Source organism: Penicillium crustosum (genome assembly GCF_028827405.1).
Source record: "Penicillium crustosum strain IBT 35664 chromosome Unknown utg000002l_segment0_segment0, whole genome shotgun sequence".
Taxonomy (NCBI): Eukaryota; Fungi; Ascomycota; class Eurotiomycetes; order Eurotiales; family Aspergillaceae; genus Penicillium; species Penicillium crustosum.
The window spans coordinates 6,940,360-6,954,013 of NW_026623123.1; the positions used below are offsets into that span (position 1 = coordinate 6,940,360).

The following is a 13,654-nucleotide window of genomic DNA, read 5'->3' on the forward strand; positions in this document are numbered from 1 at the left end:
CGCACTGTCCGGACTTCGCGCTGTCCGGGCTCCGAGCTCCGAGCTTTGGGCTCCGCAGCAATTTGCTTTGGGTCTTTCACACTCAACTCATATTCAACATATCTAATATAACACATTGTGCATGTCAAACACAAATCCATACCCTCTAATTGATACCAAGCTCAACTTGGCTTTTTGAAATGGAGGCCCAAGTTTCAGGAGGTGCTGAGGCGCACCAACGAGGGGTGTCCTCCCGAGCTGTAAAGTTGAAATCGTTGAGCTGCATTTACTGTCGACAGAAGAAAATTCGTTGTAGCCGGCAATACCCGTGTTCAAACTGCATCAAAGGCAATGTGGAGTGCACTTTTCCACGCCCTGCGCGAAATTTACAACAGAAAAGACACAGCCAGACTCCAGAGTTGACTGAGAGAATGCGCCGGCTAGAGCAAGCAATCTTCGATCTCAGTGAAAATTTAAGACTTCGTGATAACTCACCTACCCCGCTGGCAACTTCATCCTCACACGGGGTACGAAGAAGGTCCACCGACACAAACGCCACAGGGATTCCGGAAGATCTGGCTGGTACCTCCCCGGATAATAATCAAGGACGAGCTGGTTCCATCGACCTAGAAGTGCATGGCATGAATAGTACGCTACTTTTTGGCCCTAAAGTGATAGCTCATAGCCTGCCATTTATTTGCCCCAACACCCTCCAGCGGCAGGCAATTTGGCAAAGCTATCTGGAGAACGTGGCTCCCCTTGTTACCATAATACATCGGCAAAGTCTGAAAAATATTCTGGTGCAATTGGACGACTCGAAGGACACTCTTGAGGGGTCAGACAGGACACTGGTTTGCGCCGTATATCTATCCGCGATCATGAGCATGACACCCTCTCAGTGTTTCGACAAACTTGGCGAACAGCAAGAGTCAGCAATCGGTCGGTATCGGTTGGCTGTCGAGCAAGCGCTCTCTGAGGCTGATTTTTTTAACTCTCGTGACTTTACCTTGCTTCAATCTGCTCTCTTGTATCTGATTTCTATTCGACGGCATGATAAAGGACATTTTGTCTGGACCATGACAGCAGTCATACTGCGACTCGCGCAACGATTAGAGCTTCATAGAGAAAGAGCTTTATCTGCCACATCTCCCATGAATGCTGAGATGTCCCGTCGAATCTGGTGGCATATCCTGGCGCTGGATGTGCAATCTGCGGAGGATCATCACACTGAGCCTTTGATCCATGACGGACAGTTTGATACTAGATTTCCCCTAAACATCAACGATGAAGACCTGATCCCCGGGGCCGAAGAGCTACCATGTGCACGGGCGGGTTATACAGATATGACTTTTTCCCTGATCCGGTTCGAAATAACGGCTACCTATCGTCTCCTAAAATACTCTCCATTCACAAATCCCGATTCTTCTACCAAAGATTTGTTGGCGAGTCGCCAGCAGCATGTTATTTGCCTGGAGCATCGCTTGCGCGAAAAATATCTACAATATTCTAACACAACAGCCACCGTCCATTGGCTTTGTGCTACCATCTCCTGGCTAGTGCTCGCTAAATTGCGAGTTTTCGTCTACGACACGGTGACGTCCGGAGATATGTCAAGCACGGGGCTCAAAGCAGACGTTCGTGAATTTATCTTTGCGACGTCAATCGATATAATCGAGCTCTCGGTTATCCTAGAGACCAGCCAGAAAACCCTTGGCAATTGGACTTGGATGTTCAAAAACAATAATCAATGGCGTGCACTTTCATTTGTCCTGGCGGAGCTCTGTCTCCGTCCCTTGTGTACTGATGTGGACCGTGCTTGGCGCGCAATAGATGATGCCTTCCCCCTGTGGGAGTCGCAAGACGCATGCGCCCAGAAGGAGATTTGGTTAAGTGTCTCCCAGCTTAAAGAGCGAGCTATCCAAGCCAGGAGGCGACAGCTATTTATGTACCGTGCTCCTGCATCAACCCTTGCTCATCAATACTCCCGTGCATTTCCTGCTGTGACTCCACAGCAGTTGAACCGCGCTGATGACGTACGACAACCGTTATCAACATGTTCTGATGAGCCTTCATCAAACATGCATCATTGCTCTCCGCCGTGGAATTTCCCTGATCCTTCGGCCGTTGATTTTGTCGAACATCCGGGTTTGGTCTCGGACACAAACATCTCCGTTGGAGATCTGCCAGAGGACCTATTCTTTTCGCACCCTGGTTTCTTATCTGATAACATTTTAGATTTTTTTTGAATACCCTACTGTAGTAATCTGTTATGAATGATCGACCATTTCACGCTTTTCGTCCGTGCACCCCATAGTAGTGAGTTCGGTCGACTGCCACGGCCTGTCCATTGAGTCAATAGACATAAGGGGTATCAGAAAAAGCAATGTGTCTTCCTTCACTCGACACGCGGCGCGTCGCTACACCAGTAAGTACGTAAAGGGATGTGCTAAGACCTTTTGTTCTTTCCTTCTTTTTTTCCACCATCGCTGCACTCGTTCTACTCAGTAGGCAAAAGTGGCGAGGGGCTAAGCACGAAAACGGAACAGGGAAGCCACGACTTGGCATATGAAATCCGGTACGTAGGCATCATACAACAATGGTTAATAATGCCGAAAAAGAAAAGATATTATTCTGTTGAATATCGTTGACGCCACGGCGCTAGTTGGTGGCTGAAGTCTGCTGACATGCCTGTTCACAGCCCGATTATACGAGACGTCCTGACTAAGACTAGAATTCCATTTCTCATATCACTGCCACCATCGGACTTTCGCAGTTGAAAGAACAAAAGGTTGAGGCGGCTCTCCTCAAGAATAGTCACAAACCCTCGGTATTTTGCTTGCACATGCGATGATTTGGAGGGTTACATTGTTGTTTTTCCTCTCCATATCCACAACAGGCGGGCTTGTGGTTCAAACAAGAGAAGAACCAGGTTCAGATCCAACATCAGTTATTCATGGCGAACAAAGCTATACCACTAGCCCCTTAGCCTCTGATGGCACGATATCTACACCATCAACCGACAAGACAAGCTCCTCATCCGATGCCGTTCCCTCGCCTGGCACGCAACATTATGATAGTGGACCCTTGGTTTATCTAGAAGTCATACCTAAACCACCTGATGTCCTTGGCATCGGAAATGTGAGCGGGTTCTATGGACCAGGAAGTTGGGCAGGGTGGTTCCTCTCAATCGTGGCATCGTGGTGGCGACTCATTCGAGTCTCAGAAGAGATATTTGATCCAAATACATGGCTATTTCTGCTAGGCACCAACTGGGCTGCGGTTGGCCTTTTTCGTGGAGTCCGCATAGCTCAAAGTATCCCAAGCGACTCCTTGACCTACGCTGCAGATTTGGACAGCCTGAAAGGTTCCATCGGGGCAGCGTTTAATGTCACATTTTGGGGAACATTCCATGGCTCCGTGCAATATTTCCTTACAATGATGTTATTTGACAACCCAAAGACCCAACGCCATCGGTTGTGGACACTCCTCCTCGGAATGCTGCTGCCTTCTCTCGCGCTCATGCACTCAGTTGCTCTTATCAGAACAATGAACGTGCCTGCACTATATTGGTATGGAATGCACAGTGGTGCTTATGACCTTAATTTGGCTGTCGCCACGGGCACTCCATATTATATCATGCCATTCTCTGTATGGCTGCTCAGTTATATGGACATACCATTGTTACCTAGTGTGGTCACTGGACTGCTGAGACGAGCATGGAACAGACTGTTGAGACCTGTATTTAGCAAAGTGATTGCATCAAGAATGGTGGTTAAGGTGGCGCGCCTTTTGGCTTGCGTGTCATTATTTATGGTGTCAATCTCGATTATCATGATCGATGTCACAGAAGATTCAAGGTGGTGCATCGGGCTATTACCACTGGCTCCATTTCTCCTTGTGTTACTCTTTCTTGCAGCTCCGTTGTTCTGGTTTATTGCAGTTGGATGTGCGAGTGGTTGGTATGCTTTTGTGGCTTATGTGACTCGCAGTGTCAAAGCATCACATTCATGTTTCTTCATGCCATGTGCCCCACAATCAATTAACGAAGAAGATCAGCTGTTTGCTTTGTTTGCTAGTCTGTTGCTCTTTGTCGGATGGGAGGTTATTCCGATTGTTGTGAAGGAATTTAGAAAACGCTATAGAGACAGGCAGGAGTTTGTTCGGGACATGGAAGAGCGAATGAGGGACCTTGAGATAAGGCAGGCATTGCAGCGGAGGTTCGGTTCGGAAAGATCTAATAATAATTGGAGGATCTGGGGGCAAGCAGATTGAAGATTGCCCACGTGGGCATATCAAATAAATTAAGCTTAAAATTAGGGCAGAACTTCTAAGGTTCCCCTGGAGACTATTGTGCCTATCTACAGATTTGGGAACGGCTACGTCATCGAATACAGTGGAGAACGACAAAATATTGTGAGCCCCCCACCTCTCTAATTTGCTTTTTGCAACAATCTTGTGTTGCTTAATTTTTGAAAATATGACTGCCATCTCACTTGGGGTGGACCCTCTGACCGTCCTGCCCCCGGAGATTGTCCTGCAAATCTTGCATTTCACACCCATCTCCGGCCTTGCATCCCTGACCGCTACCTCAAAGGCTTGGCATCAATTTATCGACGTCACCCACCAAGAAGCTATTTACACCTCCGAAGCCAAAACCACCCAGCCACTTGGAGGTAGCCGGGATTTCTCCTTCCTCTCCGATGCCCATAGTTTTGCCAAAGTATTCGAGGGCACAAAATCATGGAAAGACCTGTGCAAACGCCAGACACGGCTGGCACGCAATTGGGCCAAGACGGATCCAGTCAGCCAGGAATCGGTGCTACAAATCGGCAACGGTGCTGTTTGGCGATTCCGTGCTGACTTCAAACGCCGCTTTTTTGTTTCCACCTCCCATGCTGGCGGATTGAACGTCACTGATATGGATACGGGCCGTATCCTCTGGCAACTGCCTTCGGCGGAGGACACCGACGGAGATGGGGTTCGCCAACACGCACACTTGGAGTATCAGGATGGAATGGCCGTGTTTGATAGTGAAGGAGATTCGCTCGAGGTTTGGCAGACAGACCAAGAAGGCACAAAGCGTGGAGAGTTCCGGCGCATCGCTATCTTGAACCATGATTGTCAGACGAGAGGATTCCAATTGTCCTACTGGACTCTCTGTGTTGTCTCGAATGAGGGTCAAGGCTTTGTGTACGATATGACAACACGACCCCCCACGTTGACCACACGTTTAAAGATTGAGGGAGGTGGCATCGGTCATCTAGACCAAAGCGAAGACATTGTGATTTATTCTATGGGAGCAAAAGGCTATTTTGCCTACAATAAGGCGTCTGGTGCATTTCTAGGCACATTGAAGCCATCGAAGTTGACGGAAAAATATCACATTCTTCCTCCCCGAGCTGATGCAGCACTATCAGGTGCTGCACTTGGCCCAACACCTCAACCCCTCTTACCTGGGACTTTCCGAAAAGGTCGTTTGACGCCAATTGAGGTTGGCAAAGGCCCACTGCCACCACCAGATGACCCAAATCACGTCCGGTATGGGGAGGATGAATGGGGAGCGGGAATGTTGCACGGCGATCTTTTCGTGGGCTTCTCTCGCGCTGGCCGTGTTTTTATATGCCCTGATTTCCGAAAGGCTCTCCACGACGAAGCTAGTCTCGTGGCAAACAGCTCAATCTTAGAATGCGAATCAGATGGCGCAGGCTTTGACCTTGGTGGCTGGTTATCGATCCGCAATCACCGCGTGATGTTTGAAATTCAGGATCGGATCTATATCGTCGCCCTTGATGATAACGACAGGATTCAAAACTTGCATAATCCTGCCCGTGCTTCATATTCGATCCTCACCAGCTATGCACCGCAGCTTGCTGTGCCGATCAGTTACATGGCGTTGGCTGACGATGCTATTATGACTACTTACACCGTGAGTTCTTTTTTGGATCTATGAACATGGATAAAAAAATTAAAGCAGGACAACTAACATCACACATCCCAGACCCTTGGATGGCGTGAACCCAACGTTCCAGGTGGCGCACCCCCACCACCCGGCAGAGATCTTCCTCGCCTCTTTCCCACCAAAGTTATCCGCATACTTAGCCTGGACCCTAACCTCCCCAATGACACGGATGAGCTTTCAACCTTGAAGGGGGTCCTTGGTGGCCCCGGTCTAAATTTGGCATCCGAAGACGCCTCACGCACACAGGTAGGGTTGTTACAGCTGCTTAGTATGCTTCGGGAAGAAGCGGATTCCGAACAGAGCGGTAGTGAAGATGAATGGGAGAGTATGGAAGAGGACGAGGATGAGGATGATGAGGAGAACTAGCACGGGCAGCCACATATGCCCGGTGGGTCCTAGATTCGCCATCGGCTAGCCCGGACACGAGAGACCGTGTGGAGGTTTTGTGTCCCAATGCGTTGTCACATCTAACACCAAACATCACGCACCCCCCACAACTAATTTGCCGCAGTCCACCACGTCACTGGAGGCTGTTCCTCTTAGGGCGCATACATTGTAACACCCTCAAACTTGGAACCGTGGAATTGATGGAAGACTCGGTACAATGTGATCCGAAACAGGCTACAGACTACTTAAAGCCGCTCCAATTTCAATGCAACTAGCGAAAACAAAATTTTCAGGGGATTACTATCTTGATTAGGAGATCAGCATGCCGTGAAAAGTATAGGAAAACAAAATGGTAGAGCATAGTCGAAAATATCTAGAAGTCTTAGTTATGATCACCAAATGTGGACAATGACAAAGTAGGACCACTCACTTGTCTTCTTCTTCACCGAAGCAATGCCACTAACATAAAAGTCAATTCAGACTAATGTGATCCATAACTTCAAAGGTCTTTCTTTGGGATTGGGATTAAGGTTGCGTTAAGTGGGTCACAACAAGTGGGTCCCATCACAGAACATGTGGCTGTTGTGTGAATTTCCTTTTTGCGTCCCATATCACCGACATCAGGTGGATCACGACATACACTGTTTTCTTTTTGATCTACTTTTTGTCTGGGCGGAAGATGATGTTCGGGGGACCATTGTCTTTGTCGGTGACTCGATTTTTCTTAGCTTTCAGCTCTCATGAAGTACCATCAGTTCATGGATCCCAAAAGTGTGAAATTAATTTCAAAAATCAAATTCTTGTTGTCTATTTTATTGCCATCTCATTTTGCCAATGAAAATGTAAACATACTATAATGGATATTAATTCCCATTGCATATGGTTAACCACGATCAGAAATACTAAAGGACTGGTAAGTGTTTCCAGGAAGTTAGGTTTAGAAAGCTCACGTGCTCACTCACCAGTTGAGCAGGTATACCTGGATGGGTATCCAGGACATTATTACTAATATTTGTGCCTGGACATGTCTGGTTATATACCGCCTACTATCACCGCTCTTATAGCAATTCCAATCACCCTTGCTCCTAGGACTTTCGGTTGCTAGTAAGATGAGCCCGAGTATCAGAAAAAACGAATTCTTGTGAATTGCCATGGGGCTGGCTGCAAATAATATAGATGCGATGTTTCTGTTATAAATGAGCCATCGGCGAAAAACACTCTGGATAAGTGATTGCTGAACCATAGTCTCCAACTTTGGAGTGAACCTTTGTATTTGAAATTGAGCTTACCTTCCTAGGTTTGCTGACCTGGTTCACGTTGGTATTTATGCAATTATCTTATTGAAGACCCTTTGAATAGCCCCCAGTTCTATGAAAGGCAAACCTAATGATGGTTTTCACACGGAATATATTCTTACTATAAATCCTACGGCATAGTTTACCTTCTGAATATCAATAAACAAGTATATGTTACAACGGACTCTATACCTAGCTCATGTCACATTATTTGAGTTACTACCCCGCCGTTTCTTGCTCTCTAGCTAGTTCTAAGGCTTCCTCAAAGGGGTCTGTCAACTGACCGGATGCAAAATTCAAGGTTATATGGGTTGACCAACGGGAGGTCAAGATTACACAAGAGCTGGACTAACTTGCTCAGCAAGAGAGTGATTGGAGAACCTGCAGTAACTATGGTGGCTTAAATATATGGTCCGGGGAAGGTACATCTCATCCCAAAAAAACAGAATGCTTAGGTTCCGTTCGGATTAATGTTAGAGTTGTGTGACATTGAGAAAAAATTGCAGTATCAACTATAAGCAGGTCGTACTTTGAGGCTGCCGAGTTGGTGCCATTCGGAGTATAAAGTATTACTGGGCCTCCGATCCTAATATAATCCTACCCCCGAATATACAAAGTATACATACTCGCCTTTCCCTCCATGGGATGCTTGATTAAGCCCCTAACCCCTCGGGTCTAAATGGCCAGACGTGGCTGATTCGATCGGATCTTTTTCTATTGGATTTTGCGTGATAAAAAGACAGTCATCGGGGAGACGCCTAATAAAACGGTAGGCCCAGCTAATGTACGCCGAGGATCATGCCGCCGTATAATGTGGAGAGCAGCTTGCTGAATTATTTCAGCAGTTGGTGGGGCTACCATGGTTCATATTATGAATCCAATGAATTAATGCCTGCTCTTTCTCCGGTTCTAACGATTTGCCGTGGCCATCATGGCCTTTTAGAGGTCTGGCACCTTTAATCTGGCCCCGCAGTAGTTGGTACGGAATCTTGAATTCTGGCGCCAATTTAGCGATTTTTAACTTGAGACTTTTAGTATATAGTTGCAAGGAAATTTTAATACTATTCTCTAACTCTTGGGCTGGTCGAGTCATTTTTAGAGTGGTAGGAATCAATTGAAAATGGTAGGTTGATAAAATTATATTTCACACCCGTCTTAGGGCGTTGGGCCATGCGTTGGGCCGAGTATGTAGAGAAAACACGCGAATTAGGAATGTAAAAGACCACAGCCTCGTATTCTGGTACAAAGAGCAACATTAGTAAAAGGAAGGGAAAACTACCTGAGCAGGGCTGATTCCGCAAGGCTACCTAAGTAACAGGCCGGACTAACGTCAGCCTCAAGGCGTGTGTTTTCCTTAGCTGCATCACAACTACTTCAAATCGAGTGTAACCTCTTAATGAATGCTGCTCTTTAAATAGTTCCCGTGAAATAATTCTTATATAAAGGTAAACCAAAAAGAGAACCAAAAATCGCTTCATCATGGGTATCCCCAACGTCCATAAAACATCAATACAATCATAAAAGAAGAAAAAAAACCAATGTACCCAGAACAATATGACATAAATATCAAGTATTATCCCCATATTCTAGATCTTCCAAAGGTCAAGCAAGTTGTCGTTCGACATTGCGGGGCCCAGCAAGAAGCGACGCCGGAATCGGAGGGACGGGGCCACTATACACCGGCCCACGGGCTTCTCGGGAGCCAGGAGGAGGGGGAGGTGGAGGTGGAGGATGACCGTAAGCCGGATGGTGGGGTTGAGGGCGAGGATAATTATGGGGATAGGGTGGTACGGGCGGACCGGGGGAAGCTCCAGGTCCAGCTCCAAAGCCCAGACGGCCAAAGTCCCCTGGAAGCCGCTGTGCCGGGTAGCGGTAATGAGCAGACTGTGAGGAGTTCGGGTCGACATAACCCATGGATCGGTTCGGGTCGCCGGGAAGGGAGACAAGGGAGGCGCCGAGGGTGCGTGCGATGTCATCGAAGGTGACCTCCATTGGGGAAATGTAGGTTGTGTTGCTTTTTGCGGACCAGGCGAGAACGTGGCCGCAGACACGGCCGGTGGGACGGTCGAAGACCCATGCGCCGGAGTCGCCAGGGGCTGTCGGATGAGAAGAGATTAGCTTGATGTAATGTTTACTCGATACGAGCCGATGTCTTAGGATGGAATGGTGCTGTATGTTTACCAGCTAAGAAGGGCAACAAATGATGGGTGTGCATGACAAAACAAAAAGAAAAAAGGGTATCTAATTAAGGATCATATAGACAAAAACATGGATCCGCTGAAATGCACCTCTTACCTCCGAAGTTCCCATTGACGCAAAAGCTCGTCGAGAATGAATGCCGCCCCTGAAGTTTGACCAATGTCATAGCCTTGGATATCTGCCCTGTTTGCAGGCCACTTGTGCGGCCGCAGCAATGAACTTGCAAGCCACCTAGCTCCTCCATCCGGGCTACCTGATTCAGAAATATGGGCTGTGGTGGGACAGGGCGTCCCGGACGAGCAATACTGGATCTGGTAGTATCGAGAATGATGTTGCGAGGGTCCATGCGGGCTTCATCGACTTTGATGAGCGCCCAGTCAATCTCATGTTTCAAACCCTTTCGGGTCCAGCGTCGTACCCCAGATGATGCGTGGACATAACCTAAAGAGTGTGAGGCTAGGTGCTCGTCATCGCGATCTTCTGGAGATGGAAAAAAGTCCTCGTGTACGTCGTCAATGGCTGGCTGGGTGACAAGCAGCCGAGGTTCTTCGCCCGGTTCGATACCAGCAGTATCGCCGATGGACGCGGTGTCATCGTCATCGTCATCAGGGCCGATGGAATCATCATCTGATGAATCTTCATCTGAAAGCCAGAATTCATCATACCCAGACTCAAGGCCTTGCGATGGATCGTCTCCGTCCTCCAGATCGGAAATTTCGAAATCGAAGTTCGCGTCAGGCGAGTCATCCTCTGGATAGTCGTACATGAATCCAGGATGTGGATTATTTGATGTATCACGGGGCCAGTTCCCTGCCGATCTGGAAGGGGCGTCTTGATTGGAGTCTCCAGTGCCACTGCCTTGGCCCTCATCTTCGCTAGGAGCTTCCAGCATATGATGAACCGTTAGGCCATACGGCAAGCCATCGACAAAGACGGCACCACCATATGAGACGGGGGGTAGGTGCTCTTCGTTCTGAAAGGCACCGATAGATGCTCCGCACAGAGGGCGCTGCTGATGACATGGGTTGAGCTCTCGCTGGCGAAAGGGTGTATCATTGGACGCATTCGGGCGAGTCTTGGCCGGCCGCCGACGTCTGTTCCGAGGAACCTTGGACCGTTCGATATCGCCACGGAGGACAATCAAATCCCAGTCATCCCGACCAAGAGCGAAGTGCTTCTTGAGGGCCATTCGAACTTTCTTCACACTTGCACAAGTAACACAAATCGTTGTTTTAGCACTTTCAGGCGATTCGCCAGTCATGATGAGGTTTACTCCACACGACTCAGAAGACTCCTTCAAGATCCTCTGAAGAAGGCGACTCAATCGAGGCATTATTTGGAAATTCCACTCTTGCAGGTGCTCGTCCGGTATTTCCAAGTGCGGAAGTCTCTTGACGGTCCGTTTCTTCTGTGGCTTTTCAACGGGCTTGTTTTCATTCACAACACCCCATGTATCCGTAGGAATTGTGGGAAGCTTCTTGTCATAATTAGACATCTCGCGCTTCGATTGTTTGTATACCCTGACTTTTTCCTCGATGGTGACCGGCTCGGGGGTGGGGACAAGGGCAAGTGGGAGGCAGTCATCCAATTCTTCTGCCGAGGGTGCCGAGAAGATATCAATGCGGCAACATGACCACAGAATCTTGCAGATTGTATACATGAAATTCATTGAAAAGGAGAAAGTGCCATCAGGGTCCGACAAGTCAAGTACCGGGTAGTGATAAATTTGCGGAACACGAAGACCAAGGTCAGTCATCGGTTGTGTTGATAAATGGAAGTTGGGGGCATCGAGGCACAACTGGACGGCTTGAAGATAAGCACCACCACACTTCGGGCCAAGCTTTTTGACATAGAGCTCTTCCACTCGATGCTTGAACCATGAGCGGTCGTACTTCATCTTCCAAAGTCGACCAACTGGTGCCCACAGGCCTATTTCTAATAGAATGAGACCTAGAGAATAAAGGTCATAGGCCCACGCGCCATCATCCTCAACAGATCTCTTATCATCTGGGTGACGATACATTGCCGAGGACAATGGCTCTGGGGTTGGCCCATCCCCGGAGAACCGTGCCGGAGAAGTGAGATAAGGACGGGCAAGATCAGGTGCAAGGCCACTTTCATCATCACCCGCATCACTTCGGCCCGGAAAGAAGATAACGTTGCTGCTGTTGATGTTTCCATGAACGGCATTTTGACTTCTTAAGTGGAGAGCGGACATTAAGAGATCGTAAGCCAATCGAAAGCGAGTGTCAAGGTTCGGAACTCGATTCTCCCGGTACTCCTCTGCTGAAGGGAGAAGAGCGACCAATGGCTTAGGTTTTAACTCCTTCAACAAGTCGCTCGGATTCTGTAGGAATGGGAAGTAGTCGACCGGCATCTGATAAAGGAATGCATAGCGAGAATTCGAGTTATCAATGCAGTAGCCCAAAAACCGCATCAGCCCCAGGTGTGAGATCCTGGCGTTCTGTAGCAACTGCTCAAGAGACTGTTGGAGCTTTTCCAATCGAGCACTCTTGTTATCCATATTTGACTCCGCTAATATAGGCATAAACTCGACGAGCACAGAGACATGGGACTCTTTTGTGGAGGCGAGAACAGGCGATGCCGATGAGTTCAAGCGTCCAATGGCCCGCGAGTTGGAAGATGCCGCAACAGGTTCATATGGGGGAGGATTATTATCGTGGGCCGCTCCGTATAGTTGTAGAGCTGAGCGATCAATGAGGAGATGGTTCGATGGTAGGAAAGGATTAGGGGAATCACGGTGCGCGGTCGTAGGCGAGTAGGTGAATGGATCGAACATTTGCTTCGGACTTTGTACTTTCTCTTTGGACTCGGAGAATGAACCGTGGGATGAATCGTAAGGTGAGTTGAGGTTGGGTCGTGGGCGGCGCGCGCTGTTCCTGCTGGATGACATGCTGGAAGCCATTGTGCGCCGGGAGCGCGAAAGATCGTAAAGGGTATCAATACAGCCAGTAAGTTCATTCAAAATCGTGTTTGAGCGTGTTATATCTTCCTCCGTCCATTGGGTTTTAACAGGTCTGCTAGCAAGGCTATCCTTCGATGGTAGATCGACTTTCCGTTCCTTGGAAGAGAGCATAGGCGCATCCATATGCTGGACTTGCTCAGCATCGTTGAGAAGTTGTTGGATCGAGGACATGACACTCTCAACGACATCGCTGAATCCTGCAGCAGTCAACGATTCATCGATGTCGTTGGGCTGCGCGGCGCTTGCGTCACTCCAATCTAGACCCCATGCCAGCAAGCGGTCCCTCTGTTTCTGGAAACTCCCGTGGAGGGCGACGAGCTCAGGATCGTCGAGGGCCTTCGAGGCCGTCGTAACACTCTCGCAAGAGGTTTTTGTATCCGTATATAGTTTCGTGAGGCGCCGCTGGAGGAAGCCGCCTCCTCCTCCATGTCGGAGGACTGACATCTTGGCGATTGCGGAGGGGATCGATAAGAATGACGGGTAGAGTATTGAGCATTAGAGACAAGGCACTGCAGTGGGAACGTTCAAGAACACATAATGAGAGTCGCTGAGAGGCAAAGAATCCATCGGGAGAAAAGAAATCGATACAGACTTGCAAAGCAAGTTTCAATGGATGCCTTGAGGATGGCGATGAAGACCGATAACCACACAACCGCACATGGGAATCCTGTTGCCTAACCAATGAGCGATCACAAGAGAGGCCAATAAGTGGGGTCACTGCGGCAGGCAGCAGGTAATTAATGTTCAAATTACAGTAATTACCAGTACCACTTGTTCATTTCTATATTTAATGCCTCAGGCATATATCGGGCGAGTCATGAATGCATCATCCCTCCTTCCATTACTTGA

At 48.4% G+C, this 13,654-nt stretch overlaps 4 protein-coding genes across 4 annotated transcripts; 3 read left to right on the forward strand and 1 right to left on the reverse strand.

Moving 5' to 3' along the window:
• Positions 1–410: 410 nt before the first annotated feature.
• N7487_006157 (fungal specific transcription factor domain-containing protein) lies at positions 411–2,225 on the forward strand (the record flags this gene model as incomplete). The annotated part of the gene is made up of 1 exon (XM_056873904.1): positions 411–2,225. One exon carries the CDS (start codon positions 411–413, stop codon positions 2,223–2,225), a length of 1,815 nt encoding a protein of 604 aa, XP_056731624.1.
• Positions 2,226–2,826: 601 nt separating this feature from the next.
• Positions 2,827–3,725, forward strand: N7487_006158 (uncharacterized protein; the record flags this gene model as incomplete). Its single annotated transcript, XM_056873905.1, has 2 exons — positions 2,827–3,627; positions 3,669–3,725. The coding sequence occupies 2 exons, from the start codon at positions 2,827–2,829 to the stop codon at positions 3,723–3,725; spliced, it is 858 nt and encodes a 285-aa protein (XP_056731625.1).
• A 731-nt stretch (positions 3,726–4,456) lies between these two features.
• On the forward strand, positions 4,457–6,304 carry N7487_006159 (F-box protein; the record flags this gene model as incomplete). The annotated part of the gene is made up of 2 exons (XM_056873906.1): positions 4,457–5,905; positions 5,978–6,304. The coding sequence occupies 2 exons, from the start codon at positions 4,457–4,459 to the stop codon at positions 6,302–6,304; spliced, it is 1,776 nt and encodes a 591-aa protein (XP_056731626.1).
• A 2,918-nt stretch (positions 6,305–9,222) lies between these two features.
• N7487_006160 (uncharacterized protein) lies at positions 9,223–13,249 on the reverse strand (the record flags this gene model as incomplete). The annotated part of the gene is made up of 2 exons (XM_056873907.1): positions 9,223–9,716; positions 9,916–13,249. 2 exons carry the CDS (start codon positions 13,247–13,249, stop codon positions 9,223–9,225), a joined length of 3,828 nt encoding a protein of 1,275 aa, XP_056731627.1.
• Between the last annotated feature and the right edge of the window lie 405 nt (positions 13,250–13,654).